Here is a 13,567-nt window from a genome sequence, read left to right as displayed (position 1 = left end):
CAGCCTTAAATGAGAAGTACTAGAAATAAGTAAAAAATTGCACTCGGTCGATAGATACATTGCCAAGGAGAAAGCAATAATCTCTGACCCTTCAGTTGGCTAAAATTCCAGACAGACATCCTTGTTTTTTAATTCTTTTAACCCAAATTGTTTGAGATCCACACATTTGTTGATTGTTTAAAAAAACTGAAGAGACACTTACATTTTGCATTTTTTATGCGTCAGGACCTGTTTTAAGTGCTTTGCTTACATTTTAACTCATCTAAACTTGGAGGCAAAATCTTTAGAGGGAGACAGTACTTTTTTTTTTTTTTTTTTTTTTTTTGAGAGGGCGGTTGTTTAATGTTACCCAGGCTGGAGTGCAATGGCGCGATCTCGGCTCACCGCAACCTCCGCCTCCTGGGTTCAGGCAATTCTCCTGCCTCAGCCTCCTGAGTCGCTGGGATTACAGGCACGCACCACCATGCCCAGCTAATGTTTTGTATTTTTAGTAGAGTCGGGGTTTCACCATGTTGACCAGGATGGTCTCGATCTCTTGACCTCGTGATCCACCCGCCTTGGCCTCCCAAAGTGCTGGGATTACAGGCTTGAGCCACCGCGCCCGGCCTTTGAGACAGTACTATTTAATCCCCATTTTACAGATATAAAGACCGAGCCAAAGGGAAGCTAAATAATGCACCTGCGGTCAAGCAGTGTCTAAATGGCAACGCCAAATTCAAATCCTGGCATTCTGGTCCCAGAGTCTGTGCTCCTAACACATCCATCTAGGACCATGGGCAGGTCTAGTCTGTAGTGCCTGCTTGTTCTAGCCGAAGTGGTCTGAGATCAGAATGCCTTCAGGAGGCCCTAGCTGATAAGTAACTAGAGACTTGAGATCCTGGTTCTCTCCAGACCCTCAGCAGAGCCAATGAGTGGTATGGAAATTGACTTTGGGCCAGTGGGAGGCCAAGAATGGGAAGCTGCCCTTCAGCCCAACCCCAGCCTGTCCAATTCTCCGAGTCCAACCTGAGCATGACCTGACAGAGGGCATAATGCCAGGGACTCCTGAAGCTCATACTGTGCCCTCCCTTCCTGGAAATGAAAATTTAATACTCGTGAGAGAGAAAGCCCTTCACACATCTGCGACACTCACCCCAGCACCATCCTGATTGTAATCCAATGCTTATCTGTACAGACACATCTTTCTTCTCTGTCTTCCTTGCTGGGAGCCCATCAAACTAGGGCCCTTCTAGTTTGCTTATTGCTGCATTACCAGGGCCTCTCAGAGGCTTAATAAACACTTACAGAAATGAGTGAGGAGTTGTGGCTTTCCCAGGCAATACCTCCCACTAGCCAAGGGTACTAGACTTGTCGGAAGGAAACACCAAGAGGAAGCTCTTACCTGTGGAGGTTGGAACTGGGGTCCCAGAAGTAGACGCCATCACAACTGAGAAGAAAATGCAATGAGGCTGATGTGGAGAGAGGGAGAGATTCCCTAGCCGAGGTGGCTCACCAGAAGACCTCAAGACCCTTTTATTGCTCGGCTCAAGCCTGTACTGGCATGTCCTTTCTGGGCTGGGGAAGATAGCAAAAGACCAGAGAAGGGATGGCCCCTAGGGCAAAATAGTAAAATAACCCATGCTACTTACTGCTGGGGGTGGAGGTCAGGACCTGGTGAGTGTAACCTGAAGAAAGAGAGGGCGAAGGTTTCTGAGAATGGAGGAATGGGAAGAGGTGGCAAGAATCTGGAGCCCAATGAGTTCTGATGGTTGCATTTATTTAAGTTATGTTTACAGAGTGCCCTCAAAGTGAAATCCTGTAGGCAAACCCCAGAAACGATGGCTGGAGCACAGGGAAGAACTTCTATGTTGGGTTAGCTGCAGTTCATCCTTCCATAGTCTGTCCACCCCCATCACCTTCTGTAGGAATCTGATCTTTCGTTGTTATCTCCAGAAAAGCTTTGAAGACACAGCTTTCTTATTCAATATGAGCCGAGACTCATTACGAAACTGCAGAGCATGCACTCTGCAAGAAGACCCATGGGCAAGCAGAACTTCCTATCTCACCATTGACATAAAGGCTGTCCCTGCCCAGGGTGTAGAAGCCCAGCCGGGTGACTCCATGGGTCTCACGACTCAGCTCCCAGTACAGCCTCTCTCTGTCCAGCCCAGTGCTTGTGGGCTCAGAGCTGTGGGTGCAGATAGCATCCACTCTGGTAGCAGATCCATTCTTCATGGGCCTGGGAGGAGACACAGGGATGGGGACACATGCAGGGCTGATGATGAGGGTGAGCAATAATAATAATAATCTGGAAAAGCCACAAAGCTGAAATCAACTTTGGTAAATGATCAATAGATGAAGAAGAGGAAATGGGACTAGAGTTGTCACAACGCTTGTTCAGCATCCACACACCAGCCTTCTACCACCCTACTCCCAGTTTAAGCCAAGGGGAAAGAAAAACAGGTCGGAGACAGCCTCCAAAACCTTGCAAATCCTTTGGGTGCATCACCTTTGAGGACTTTAAATGTAGGTTAGGAAATGTGCATGCAGGTCAGGTCAGGCATGGTAGTTCATGCCTGTAATCCCAGCACTTTGGGAGGCCGAGGTGAGTGGATCACCTGAGGTCAGAAGTTCGAGACCAGCCTGGCCAACATAGTGAAACACCATCCCTACTAAAAATACAAAAAATTAGCTGGGAGTGGTGGTGGGAGCCTGTAATCCCAGCTAATCAGGAGGCTGAGGCAGGAGAATCGAACCTGGGAGGTGGAGGTTGCAGTGAGCTGAGATGGCGGTATTGTACTCCAGCCTGGGTGACGGAGCAAGACTCTGACTAACTCAGGAAAAAACTGGAAATTGGCCCTGTCCAATATGGTAGCCACAAGCCTATGTGAGTATTTAAATTAAAACTTTAATGACATAAAATTACATAAAATTTACAACTGTACAGTTAAAAATGGTTAAGGTAGTAAGTTTAGTGTTACAGATATTTTGGCATATTAAAAACAAAAAGGAGCCAGGTGTGGTGACTCACGCCTGTAATCCCAGCACTTTGAGAGGCCAAGGCGGGTGGATCACTTAAGGTCAGGAGTTCAAGACCAGCCTGGTCAACATGGTGAAACCCTTTCTCCACTAAAAATACAAAAAATTAGCTGGGCGTGGTGGCAGGTGCCTGTAATCTTATCTCATGGGTGATGAGAGCAAGACTCCGTCTCAAAAGAAAAGAAAAGAAGAGAAAAAAAAGAAAAGAAAAAAGAAAAGTGCATGCTACAGGGACTTTTCAGTTTTGCTTTTAATTTTTTCCGTAGCGCAAAATCATTTTGGAAACTTCAAGGCATTCACTCCTGGGGAATGCTGGTTTTGTTTGTTTTTTGTTTTTGAGACAGAGTCTTACTCTGTTTCCCAGTCTGGAGCACAGTGATGTGATCTTGGCTTACTGCAACCTCCACCTCCCGGGTTCAAATGATTCTCTCACCTCACCTCCCAAGTAGCTGGGATTACAGGCTCCTGCCACCACACCCGGCTAATTTTTGAATTTTTTTTAGCAGAGAAGGGGTTTCATCATGTTGGCCAGGCTGATCTGGAACTCCTGATCTCAGGGTATCCACCTGCCTCAGCCTCCCAAAGTGCTGAGATTATAGGCATGAGCCACCGTGCCCAGCTAGGGATGTTCTACACATGGATTAGGACCTGATGGAAGACAGAACAGAGGAATGAGAAGACAGGAACTGGGGAGTGGGCTCAGGAGGTTCAGCATCACAGGTGCCCACAGCCTGCTACACCTGGGCAGGTGGGGAGCAAGGTGGATCCAGGAAGTGAATGTGAGAGGAGTGGGAGTGTGAGCATCCACACCTGGGTATAGCTGGGAGCTCAGAAGACAATATCCCAAAATGAAGGCCTCAGAGGCAGCCTCAGAAGTAAAAGTTTTTCTTTACCTTCTGCCCTCCTATCTCTGTTTCATTCTCCCCAGAGGCCAGCCTTAGAACCTAGAATCCTTCTTCCCCAAGGTGGGTCTTAGAAACTAGAACCTCTGGCCAGGTGTGGTGGCTCACGCCTGTAATCCCAGCACTTTGGGAGGCTGAGATGGGTGGATCACCTGAGGTTAGAAGTTTGAGACCAGCCTGGTCTGGTCTAAAAAATAATAATAAAATATTATTTTATTATTCTAAATAATAATTCAAAAATAATTATTAATAAATAATATTAAGAATAAAATAAAATTTATAAAACTATAATAAAATAACATTGTTATTCATAATAGTTATTGAATTATTAATAAATAATAATAAATTAGCTGGGCATGGTGGCACACACCTGCAGCTACTTGGGAGGCTGAGACAGAAGAATCCTGGAACCTGGGTGGCAGAGGTTGCAGTGAGCTGAAATCACGCCACTGCACTTCAGCCTGGGCGACAGAGCAAGACTCCATCTCAAAAAACAAACAAACAACCCCCCTCCAAAAAAAAACAAAAACCAAACCAAAACAGAAACAGTTTAGTTCACTGCAACCTCCACCTCCCAGGTTCAAGCAATTCTCCTGCCTCAGCCTCCGGAGTAGCTGGGATTCCAGATATCTGCCACCATGCCTGGCTAAATTTTGTATTTTTAGTAGAGACAGGGTTTCACCATGTTGGCCAAGCTGATCCCTAACTCTTGACCTCAGGTAATCCACCCACCTTGGCCTCACGAAGAGCTGGGATTACAGGTGTCAGCCACTATACCCAGCCTGCATGCACATTTCTTAAACTACAGAGTAGATCGTGCCACTGTACTCTGTCTCAAACAAACAAACAAACAAAGAAAAACAAGCAAATAAAGCAGAAACTAGAATCTCTTTTCCTTAAAGTTAACAATAAAACTTAAAAATATGACTCTAACTTTCCCCTCTGCCTTTCCGTGTAAAAACTGGCCATAAGGAAATTATGGGACATGTCTTGTTTGACTGTAAAATATAAGACCCCCCTTGCAAAGTGGGTCCTGCCCCATACCCAGAAGGAAGGAATGCAGTCTCAGCAGGCCAAGAAGAATCTAGACAGACAGGCTTTGCTAGGTTTCCCCACTTAGTCTATCAGCACTAGATCATACCCTTTTTATCTAATCGTATTTCTACACATTCCTCCATGCTGGAGATAAGTAGGTTCAACACAGCATAGACAGGACAGCCATGTACAAATAGATGTATCTTTAGGTCTTCATTCAGAAGGCTCCTGTGTATACACGTGATATCAATTCATATGCCTTTTCACCAGATAATCTTACTTTTGTGAGTTGATTTTTCAATGAACCTTCAGAAGGCCAAGCTTTTGCACCCTACAGCATCTCACCTGAGCGAGATCAGTCTGCAGCCAGAGTACAGTGGGCCAATATTGGTGTTCTTGAACAAAGGGCCAAGCTGGGGAGGAAAGAGAGGGAGGTGAATTGGAGGGCTGAGGGGCTCTGAAGAGGTGAGGAAGGGTGAGCTTTGAGCATCTCAGGACTCTCACCATGCGCTGCAAAGCCTTCTCAGTTGTGTTAAACACTGCAGAACCTGTATGCTTCATGTCCGGCATGTACTGCAGGTTTGTGATGGTGAAGTTGAGGATAAAGGTCACCAGGGTAGGGCTTGTGGCTGTAACATGGGAGGCAGATCAGAGAATCTGTTTTGAGCCCGCTAGAACTCTCTGTCCAGCCCTCACTCAGGTGGGCTCTAGTTCTCTCCATCAGAGGCCTTCACCTCGCTTGGTACTTGGAGCAGAGCAGTCAGGGACCACCATTTAAATCCTACCCAAGGGCTCCTGATATCTGGAATTGGCTCTTCTCCCAGGAACCCTGATTTGGGGTACCTATAGTGACCCCCAATCTTCTCCCACATTGGCAAAGTTACGTGTCACAGACTCATGCTCAGGCCCCTGGTTGCAATTTTAGTTCCTTCCTTCTGTGAGTCAACAAATATTTATTGAGAACCAGCTATACGTGAAGCACTGTCAGGGATTTGCACATCTATTGTGAATTAGGAAACTAGGATTCATGTTAGCCATTTCAATAGGGGGAATTTAATACCAAGAAAACACACACAAAACCTGGAAAGGTAAGAAATTAGCAATTAGCAAAATCAGGAATCCACTCCTACCACAGGGCTAAAATGAGAAAGGACTAGGAAATGATACACAGAGTTTGGTGAGACCATGGAGGAGACACAGCCTCTTCCAAAGATGCTACGTGAAGTCTGGGTGCCGCGGTTGGGAGGATCAGGGGGGCGGGGTAAAGAAATAGTCTGGCCCTTCCACAGCCCTGCCCACCATTGTCCCACCAATGCCTCCTATTGGCTGAACCTAACAAGAAGTTAGTTAGCATGGGAGCCTGGGAAATGTACTTTTCATAGGTCAGACGTCCAGCCCACAGAGCACAGGAATGTTGGAGAATGGATCCCAGGACAAAAACAAAACAAAAATTCACATGCAGTGTAATAGAGAAAGCCCATAAGAAGTTACATTCCTATAAAAGAGAAGCAGACAACAGAATATAAACAAATAAGTACAAAAAGGCGGGAGAAGTATTGTGAAGGATTAACAAAAAACCGAGGCCTCGTTTCGATGTTCGAGTGAGACAAGTTCCTAGAAGAAATTGAGTTTAGCCAGCCGTGGTGGCTCACGCCCATAATCCCAGCACTTTCTGAGGCCAAGGCGGGCAGATCAACTGAGGTTGGGAGTTCGAGATCAGCCTGACCAACATGGGGAAACCCCGTCTCTACTAAAAACACAAAATTAGCTGGGCATGGTGGCACATGCCTGTAATCCCAGCTACTCAGGAGGCTGAGGCAGAAGAATCACTTGAAGGTAGGAGGCCGAGGTTGCAGTGGCCCGAGAATGCACCACTGCACTCCAGCCTGGGCAACAAGAGCGAAACTTCATCTCAAAAAAAAAAAAAATTGACTTTTCCTTCACAGTCAGCAGAGTAAACAAACAACCCACAGAGTGGGAGAAAATCTTCACAATCTATACATCCAACAAAGAATCTACAATTAACTCAAACAAATTAGTAAGAAAAAAACAACCACATCCAAAAGTGAGCTAAGGATATGAATAGACAATTCTCAAAACAAGACATACAAACAGCCAACGAACATATGAAAACATGCTCAACATCACTAATGATCAGGGAAATGCAAATCAAAACTACAATGTGATACCACTTTACTTCTGCAAGAATTGCCATATCAAAAAATAAAAAATATAATGGATGTGACTCGAGGGGCCAACATGGCTGACTAGAAGCAGCAGCACTCAGAGGCTCCCATTGAAAAAGACCGTAAGTGTGTGAATCCGTCCCTGGCAACCAAGGTATCCAGGTTCTCTCATCAAAATTGACTAGAAGGCCGGCAGTGACCCATGAGAGAAGGAAGAGCAATGTGGTGCAGTGGCCCACCAGAGAGACACACATGGAAGGAGGACGCCCTCCCCAAGCCAAGGGAGGTGGTGAGTGAGCGTGCTACCCAGCTGGGGAAACTGTGCTTTATCCACGGAACTGTGCAACCCACGGATTGGAAGATTCCACTCGCAAACCCATGCCACTACCCAGCTGGGGAAACTATGCTTTTTTTTTCAGAGAACCGTGCAACTTATGGATTGGAGGATCCCACTTGTGAACCCTTGGCACTGGGGCCTAGTGTCCCAACCCCAGAACATACAGACTCTTACAGGTGGAATCTGCCTAAGCTTACCGAATTCCCTGGGGCAACCAGCACTGGCTGTGGCAGCCTAGTGTCTAAGTCCTTTGAGCTCCTTGTGGGAGGAGCAACAGCCAGTACTGGGACTCACAACTGCCTAAGGCTAAGCTCCCTGGGTGGGGAAGGGCGGTACCCATTTCTATAGCTCCAGGCTGCACATTTCCCCTGCTGGAGCCAGGAGGGCTGCATGGCTTTGTCCCAAGACTTGTCCCCACAGCCCAACACACCAGCTGTGGCTGTCTGCAGCCAGAGTGCCTCTTCAGGCCTAATCCTGACTCATCCTTCCTCAGTGGGCAGGGCTTCCCTGCAGGATCTTCAATAATGCCAGCCAGAGGCTCAGGGACAGAATTCCAACTCTCTGGGCTTGAGCCTCTAGGATGAGGGGTGGCTGTAGTCTCTGCGGACCAGCAGACCTAGCCTCTCCTCTTGGTGGTTCCGAGGAATCCAGGCAGCCCAGATGAGTGGGTTTCCCTCCAGTGAAACGCACCCTCTCCACTAAGGGAAAAAGTGCTTCATTAAATGAGTCCTGCTCCCTGCACCACCCAACTGGGTGAGACTCTCCAACAGGAATTGTCAGGCACCCTATATAGAAGCGATCCTACTGACATCAGGTTGGTGACCCTCGAGGTCAGGGGTCCCAGAAGAACACCCATCTTTGCTGCTCTCAAGCCTCCCTGAGTGAAGTCTCCAGGCATGGGAGTGAATCAGAAGAATACAGCCTGAAATGAACTCCCAGCAAACTGCAGCAGCCCTACAGAAGAGGGAACTGACTACTGAAAGAAAAACAAGCAGAAGTGACAATAACAGCATCAACAACAACAAAAAGGCCCCCACACAAACCCTGTCCAAGGATCAGCAGCCTCAAAGACTGAAACTAAAACTCACAAAGATGAGAAAGAATCAACAAAAAAAAGCTGAAAACCCAAAAGGCCAGAGTGCCTCCTCTCCTCAAAATGATTGCAACATCTCTCTATCAAGGGTGCAGAACCGGATGGAGGATCAGATGGATGAATTGACAGAAGCAGGCTTCAGAAGATGGGAAATAAAAAACTACAATGAGCTAAAGGAGCATGTTCTAACCCAATGCAAAGAAGCTAAGAACCTTAATAAAAGGTTAAAGGAATTACTAACAGGAATAACCAGTTTAGAGAGGAACACAAACGACCTGATGAAGGTGAAAAACAGAGCACAAAAACTTCAGCATGCACAAGTATCAACAGCCAAATCAACCAAGTGGAAGAAAGGATATCAGCCATGACCAAGCTGAACCTGAGTTGAGCCTTCTAGGAAAACCAAACAGCCAACTACACATCATCAAGGAACCTAACTCTCTTGAATTCTTTCCGATCATCCCGAGTCAGCTCCAAGTAAATTGGTAGTGACTGATGGGCTTTTTTGGTAACCATTCTGAAGTTGTTTTGAACTGAGAGAGAATGAATGCTATTATCAATTAGTGATGTCTGCCATGAATGCTGCAATCAATTAATGATGTCTGCCATGGATGAGGGAGAGGAGCAGATACCATATAGTTTTCCAGGGTAGACTCTGGCAGGCACTAAAGTTGAACCAGGCAGGAGAGGAATGTTTCAATACATTATAAGAAAGCATACTTCATTCCTTCCTTCCCTGGGAAAATCCATGTATTTCCTGTAGATATAAATCTGTAGATCTGCCACATACAAGGTCCTGAAGTAGATACTATGGAAGCACAAGAGAGTAAGACACAGTTGCTCCAACCAGTTGGTTTACTCACTATTGGGGTGATTGGAAATAAACACAATGTTCAAAGCACAGAAAATGTGTTTGCAATTGATTTAAAAAATATATATATATGCAACAGGATTGAAAGCGAGTGATAAAATAAAAGATTCCCATGATTCTTTTACCCATCATAATTCAAGGTTTTTTAGAAATCATGTTAAATAGTACTAGTTAAACACTGAGCATAGCACTTTGGTGAATATTCAGTACCCAATAAGGTCATATATTATTCTACCTTTGTTATCACTCCACCATCATAATCATCACCCTTCCTGTCACCACCATCACCATCATTATTGTCATCATCACCATTGTCACCACCACCATCACCATTGCCATCATGATCATCATAATCACCATCATCATCACTATCATCAGCATCATCACCATTCATATCATCATAGAAATATAAGCTATCTGAGAGAAGACATTTTTAATTGTTTCATGATGCCTGCCATATCCCCAGGATTTGGTACAGAGCCCCAAGGCTTGGGACAGTGCTCAATAAAGTTTATTGGTTGGTTCATCATCACTAGATTTACAAAGAATTTCCATCTTTATTTGGGTGAATAATGGAAGAGATGTTTACATTCATCAGCCATGCTCTAACAGAGGTGCCATTCGCTGGTACTTATTCAAGGGACCAGTAGAAGGGAGGGAGCCCCAGAGTTTTCCAGGTCCACTGTGGTCCCAAGAGCTATGGAGAAGGCCTCTTCAGTGGAAGCAACCAAACCTCTCATGGCAGAAAGGTCAGCAAATAAAACTATCTACAGGCCTTGCTGCATATGGGGCTTGAGCTGAGTCTCTCTCTGGAGCTGGCCAGAAAGGAAAAGGAAATAACCTGTGCCCTCTCAGCTCCTTCCCCCATGAAGAGGACATAGGGGCATAGGAGGAGGGGTCAGCTCCTGCCCTGCTTGGCATAGAATTGGGGCCACTGGAGCATGAGTTGAATACTCACTGCTGGTGGTGGGCACAGAGCTCCGATGGGTGAAACCTGCATAGAGAGGGAGGGAGAAGAGTGGGTAAGGGTTAAGGGGAGGTGGGGGATCAAACAGGGGTCACAAATACCCTAGTGGAATGGAAGGAGTTTCAAGGAACGGGGACCTTTGAAGACTCCCTATCAGCATCCTTAGATCAGGGAAGAATGTACCAAGGATGAACTCAGTCCAAGATGAAAAAGAAATTGAAGTTCAGACATCAGTCATCACACACAGACAACATAGCTAAGACTTCAATGGCCAGTCAGGGAATGTGATCTCAAGTCAGAGGGTGAGAGCTGCCCAGCAAAGTAGAACCTCCAACCACATCACAGCTGCTCACCATTGACATAGAGACTGTCCCTGTTCAGGGTGTAGGGGCCCAGCTCAGTGAAGCCGTGGGTCAGCTGGCTCAGCTCCAAATACAGCTGCTCTCTGTCCAGCCCAGGGCCTGTGGGGTCAGGGTGATAGGTGCAGATGGCGTCCACTCTGGTAGCTTCCCCATCCTTCTCAGACCTGTGGTGGGGGGGGTGGGAAGGGAATGACATTAAATAGATTTCCTACAGGGAGACATTCTGAGATTCCGGGGGGCAGGACAGGAAGGGGACAGAGGAAACGAGAATCTTAGTAGACAGGTGAGAAGCCACACTAAGATTCTCTGAATGCACCAACTTCGAGGCAATCTGAGAATATTGCCAGGAATATTGTCAGGAATACAAGAATTTTATAAAATTGAATTCTCATGGCATGGGGACAGGTGAGCCCAGACTTGAGAAACATTAGAGCTGGAATTGGGGATGAAAGCAAGTGGACAGGGCATGTTTGTCTTGAGAGAAATTTTGGAAGAGAATTTAACACCTGAAGGAGAGGGAGGTGGGGAGAAGTAAGAAATTCAGAGGAATGAACAAGGGAGAAGCCCAATCTGGCTGATGGGCCCTGCGAGTCCTCTCAGTTGATGGGGGAGGTAGTAGGATCAGGAGACATGTTGGTCCCAGAGCCACCACCACCTGAATTCCACTTGTGCTGAGGACTTCCCCAGGGAGGGCAGGAAGAAAGCTGACCAAACTCCTTGGGCCTAGGAATACTTGGGGCAGCCAGACTGGTTATTATCAGCTCTCACCTGAGCAAGGTCAGTCTGCAGCCAGAGTACAGAGGGCCAACACTGGTGTACTTGAACAAGGGCCTTAGCTGTGGAGGAGGAAGAGGGAGGTGAGTAGGATGGCTGAAGATGTAGGGGTGAGGAAGATGTAAGGTGGGAGGGGCTGTAATCAGGAGGCAGGGTTTGCAGGTCTCGGGTGAGGGGGGGTAGGTGAGACCTTCCATGCCTGGGCGTGGGTGACATAGATGGAACTAGACAAGGTGGGCAGGGGAGAGTGAGGTGGGCAGGGCTCTCACCAGACCCTGAAGGACCCTCTCTGTAGCATTGAACTTCCTGGAGCCAGGCCACATGTTCTCCTCATACCGCAGGTTAGTGATGGTGAAGTTGAGGGTGAATGGTATTGGGGGATGGCTGGCAGCTGTAGTGGAGGTGGGAAATACACACTATGTTCAAAAGTAGAGAACATTTAAGAGTTTGTAATGGACTTATTTCTAAACATATGCAAGTGGATTTAAAAGAGTGATAAAATAGAAGGTTTTCATGCCTCCCTTGACCATGATGATCAAAGTTTTTCATAGAATATGCTAAATAATAATAGTTAGATGCCAAGCATAACCTTTGGTGCATCTTCAGTGTTGTTCCATAATATTAGATACTACCTATTACCTTTGTTATCACCACCATCATTATCATCACCAACACTGTGGCCATCACTTTCATTATTGCCATCACCATCACTATCCGGACCAAAACCATGATCATCATAATCCCTATCATCCCCACCACCATCACCATCGTCATCCACATCATCACCTACACCATCACCACCATTGTTTCATCCTTACCATCATAACCATCACCACCACCACCATCTTCATCATCACCACCATCATCATACCACCATCATCACCATCACCACCACCACCATCTTCATCATCACCACCAACACCACCACATCATCATCACCACCAACACCATCACCATCACCATCACCACCAGCACCACCACCATCATCATCCACATCATTACCTGCATCATCACCACCATTGTTTCATCCTTACCATCATAACAATCACCACCACCACCATCATCATTATCATCACCATCACCATCACCATCATCATCAGCATCACCACCACCACCACCACCATCATCATCATCATCACCATCAACACCACCATCATCACCACCACCAGCACCACCATCATCACCACCACCGCCACCACAACCATCATAATCCACATCACCACCACTAGTACCATGATCACCAACATCATGATCACCTCATCCTTAACCTTCATAACCATGGCCACCACCACTATCATTATCATCCTCGTTGCCAACATCACCATCACATTGTTAATCACCACCACAACCATCACCACCACCACCACCACTGTCATCCTTCTCATAATCACCACCGCTATCATCATCGTCATCATCATTATATTGTCATTACTGTCAAAACCACTACCATCATCAATATCATCTTCCTAATCACCATCATCATCACGTTATGGTCATCAGCATCAGCATCATTATTGCAATCATCTCCAGCAACATCATCACCACCACTATCCCACATCATCCTCAAAATAAAATAAGCTCTTTGAGGGCAGAGATTTTACCTCTTTTGTGTTCCCTGCCTTATTCCTAGGGCCTGGCAGAGTGTGGGTGCTCAAAAAAGTTTGTAGGGTGACTCATAATCAGTAGATTTGATATGATTTTTAATCTTTATTTGAGTGAAAAGGACAGAGATGTTGACACTCATCATGCATACTCTACTAGAGGTACCATTGACTGGTACTTACCTGAAGGGCCAAGTATCGAGGCTGAAGTCTTAGACATTCCCAGATCTACTGTGGGGGTCCCAGGAGCTGAGGAGAAGCCTCATTAGTTAAAGCAGCAAATTCTCACATGGCAGAAATGCCAGCAAATAGAAGTATTTTTACATGTGGAGCTTGAGATGAGTATCTTTTTGGAGCTGGGCCAGAAGGAAAGGGAATAACTTGTGCCCTCTCAGACCCTTCCCTCATGAAGAAGATATAG

General features: G+C 46.3%; 1 protein-coding gene across 1 annotated transcript in view; it reads right to left on the bottom strand.

Annotated features, from left to right (window-relative positions):
* Positions 1 to 13,567, bottom strand: part of MUC16 (mucin 16, cell surface associated) — a 161,451-nt gene that overhangs the window by 29,958 nt on the left and 117,926 nt on the right. The window contains 5 exon segments of the mRNA XM_032251910.1: positions 10,401 to 10,436; positions 10,763 to 10,935; positions 11,540 to 11,607; positions 11,815 to 11,936; positions 13,330 to 13,395. Of these exon segments, the coding sequence (XP_032107801.1) occupies positions 10,401 to 10,436; positions 10,763 to 10,935; positions 11,540 to 11,607; positions 11,815 to 11,936; positions 13,330 to 13,395 (465 nt within the window).

This window comes from Sapajus apella, unplaced genomic scaffold (assembly GCF_009761245.1).
Source record: "Sapajus apella isolate SASKATOON/1434 unplaced genomic scaffold, GSC_monkey_1.0 scaffold77, whole genome shotgun sequence".
Classification (NCBI taxonomy): domain Eukaryota; kingdom Metazoa; phylum Chordata; class Mammalia; order Primates; family Cebidae; genus Sapajus; species Sapajus apella.
This window is presented reverse-complemented; position numbering and strand designations above follow the sequence as displayed.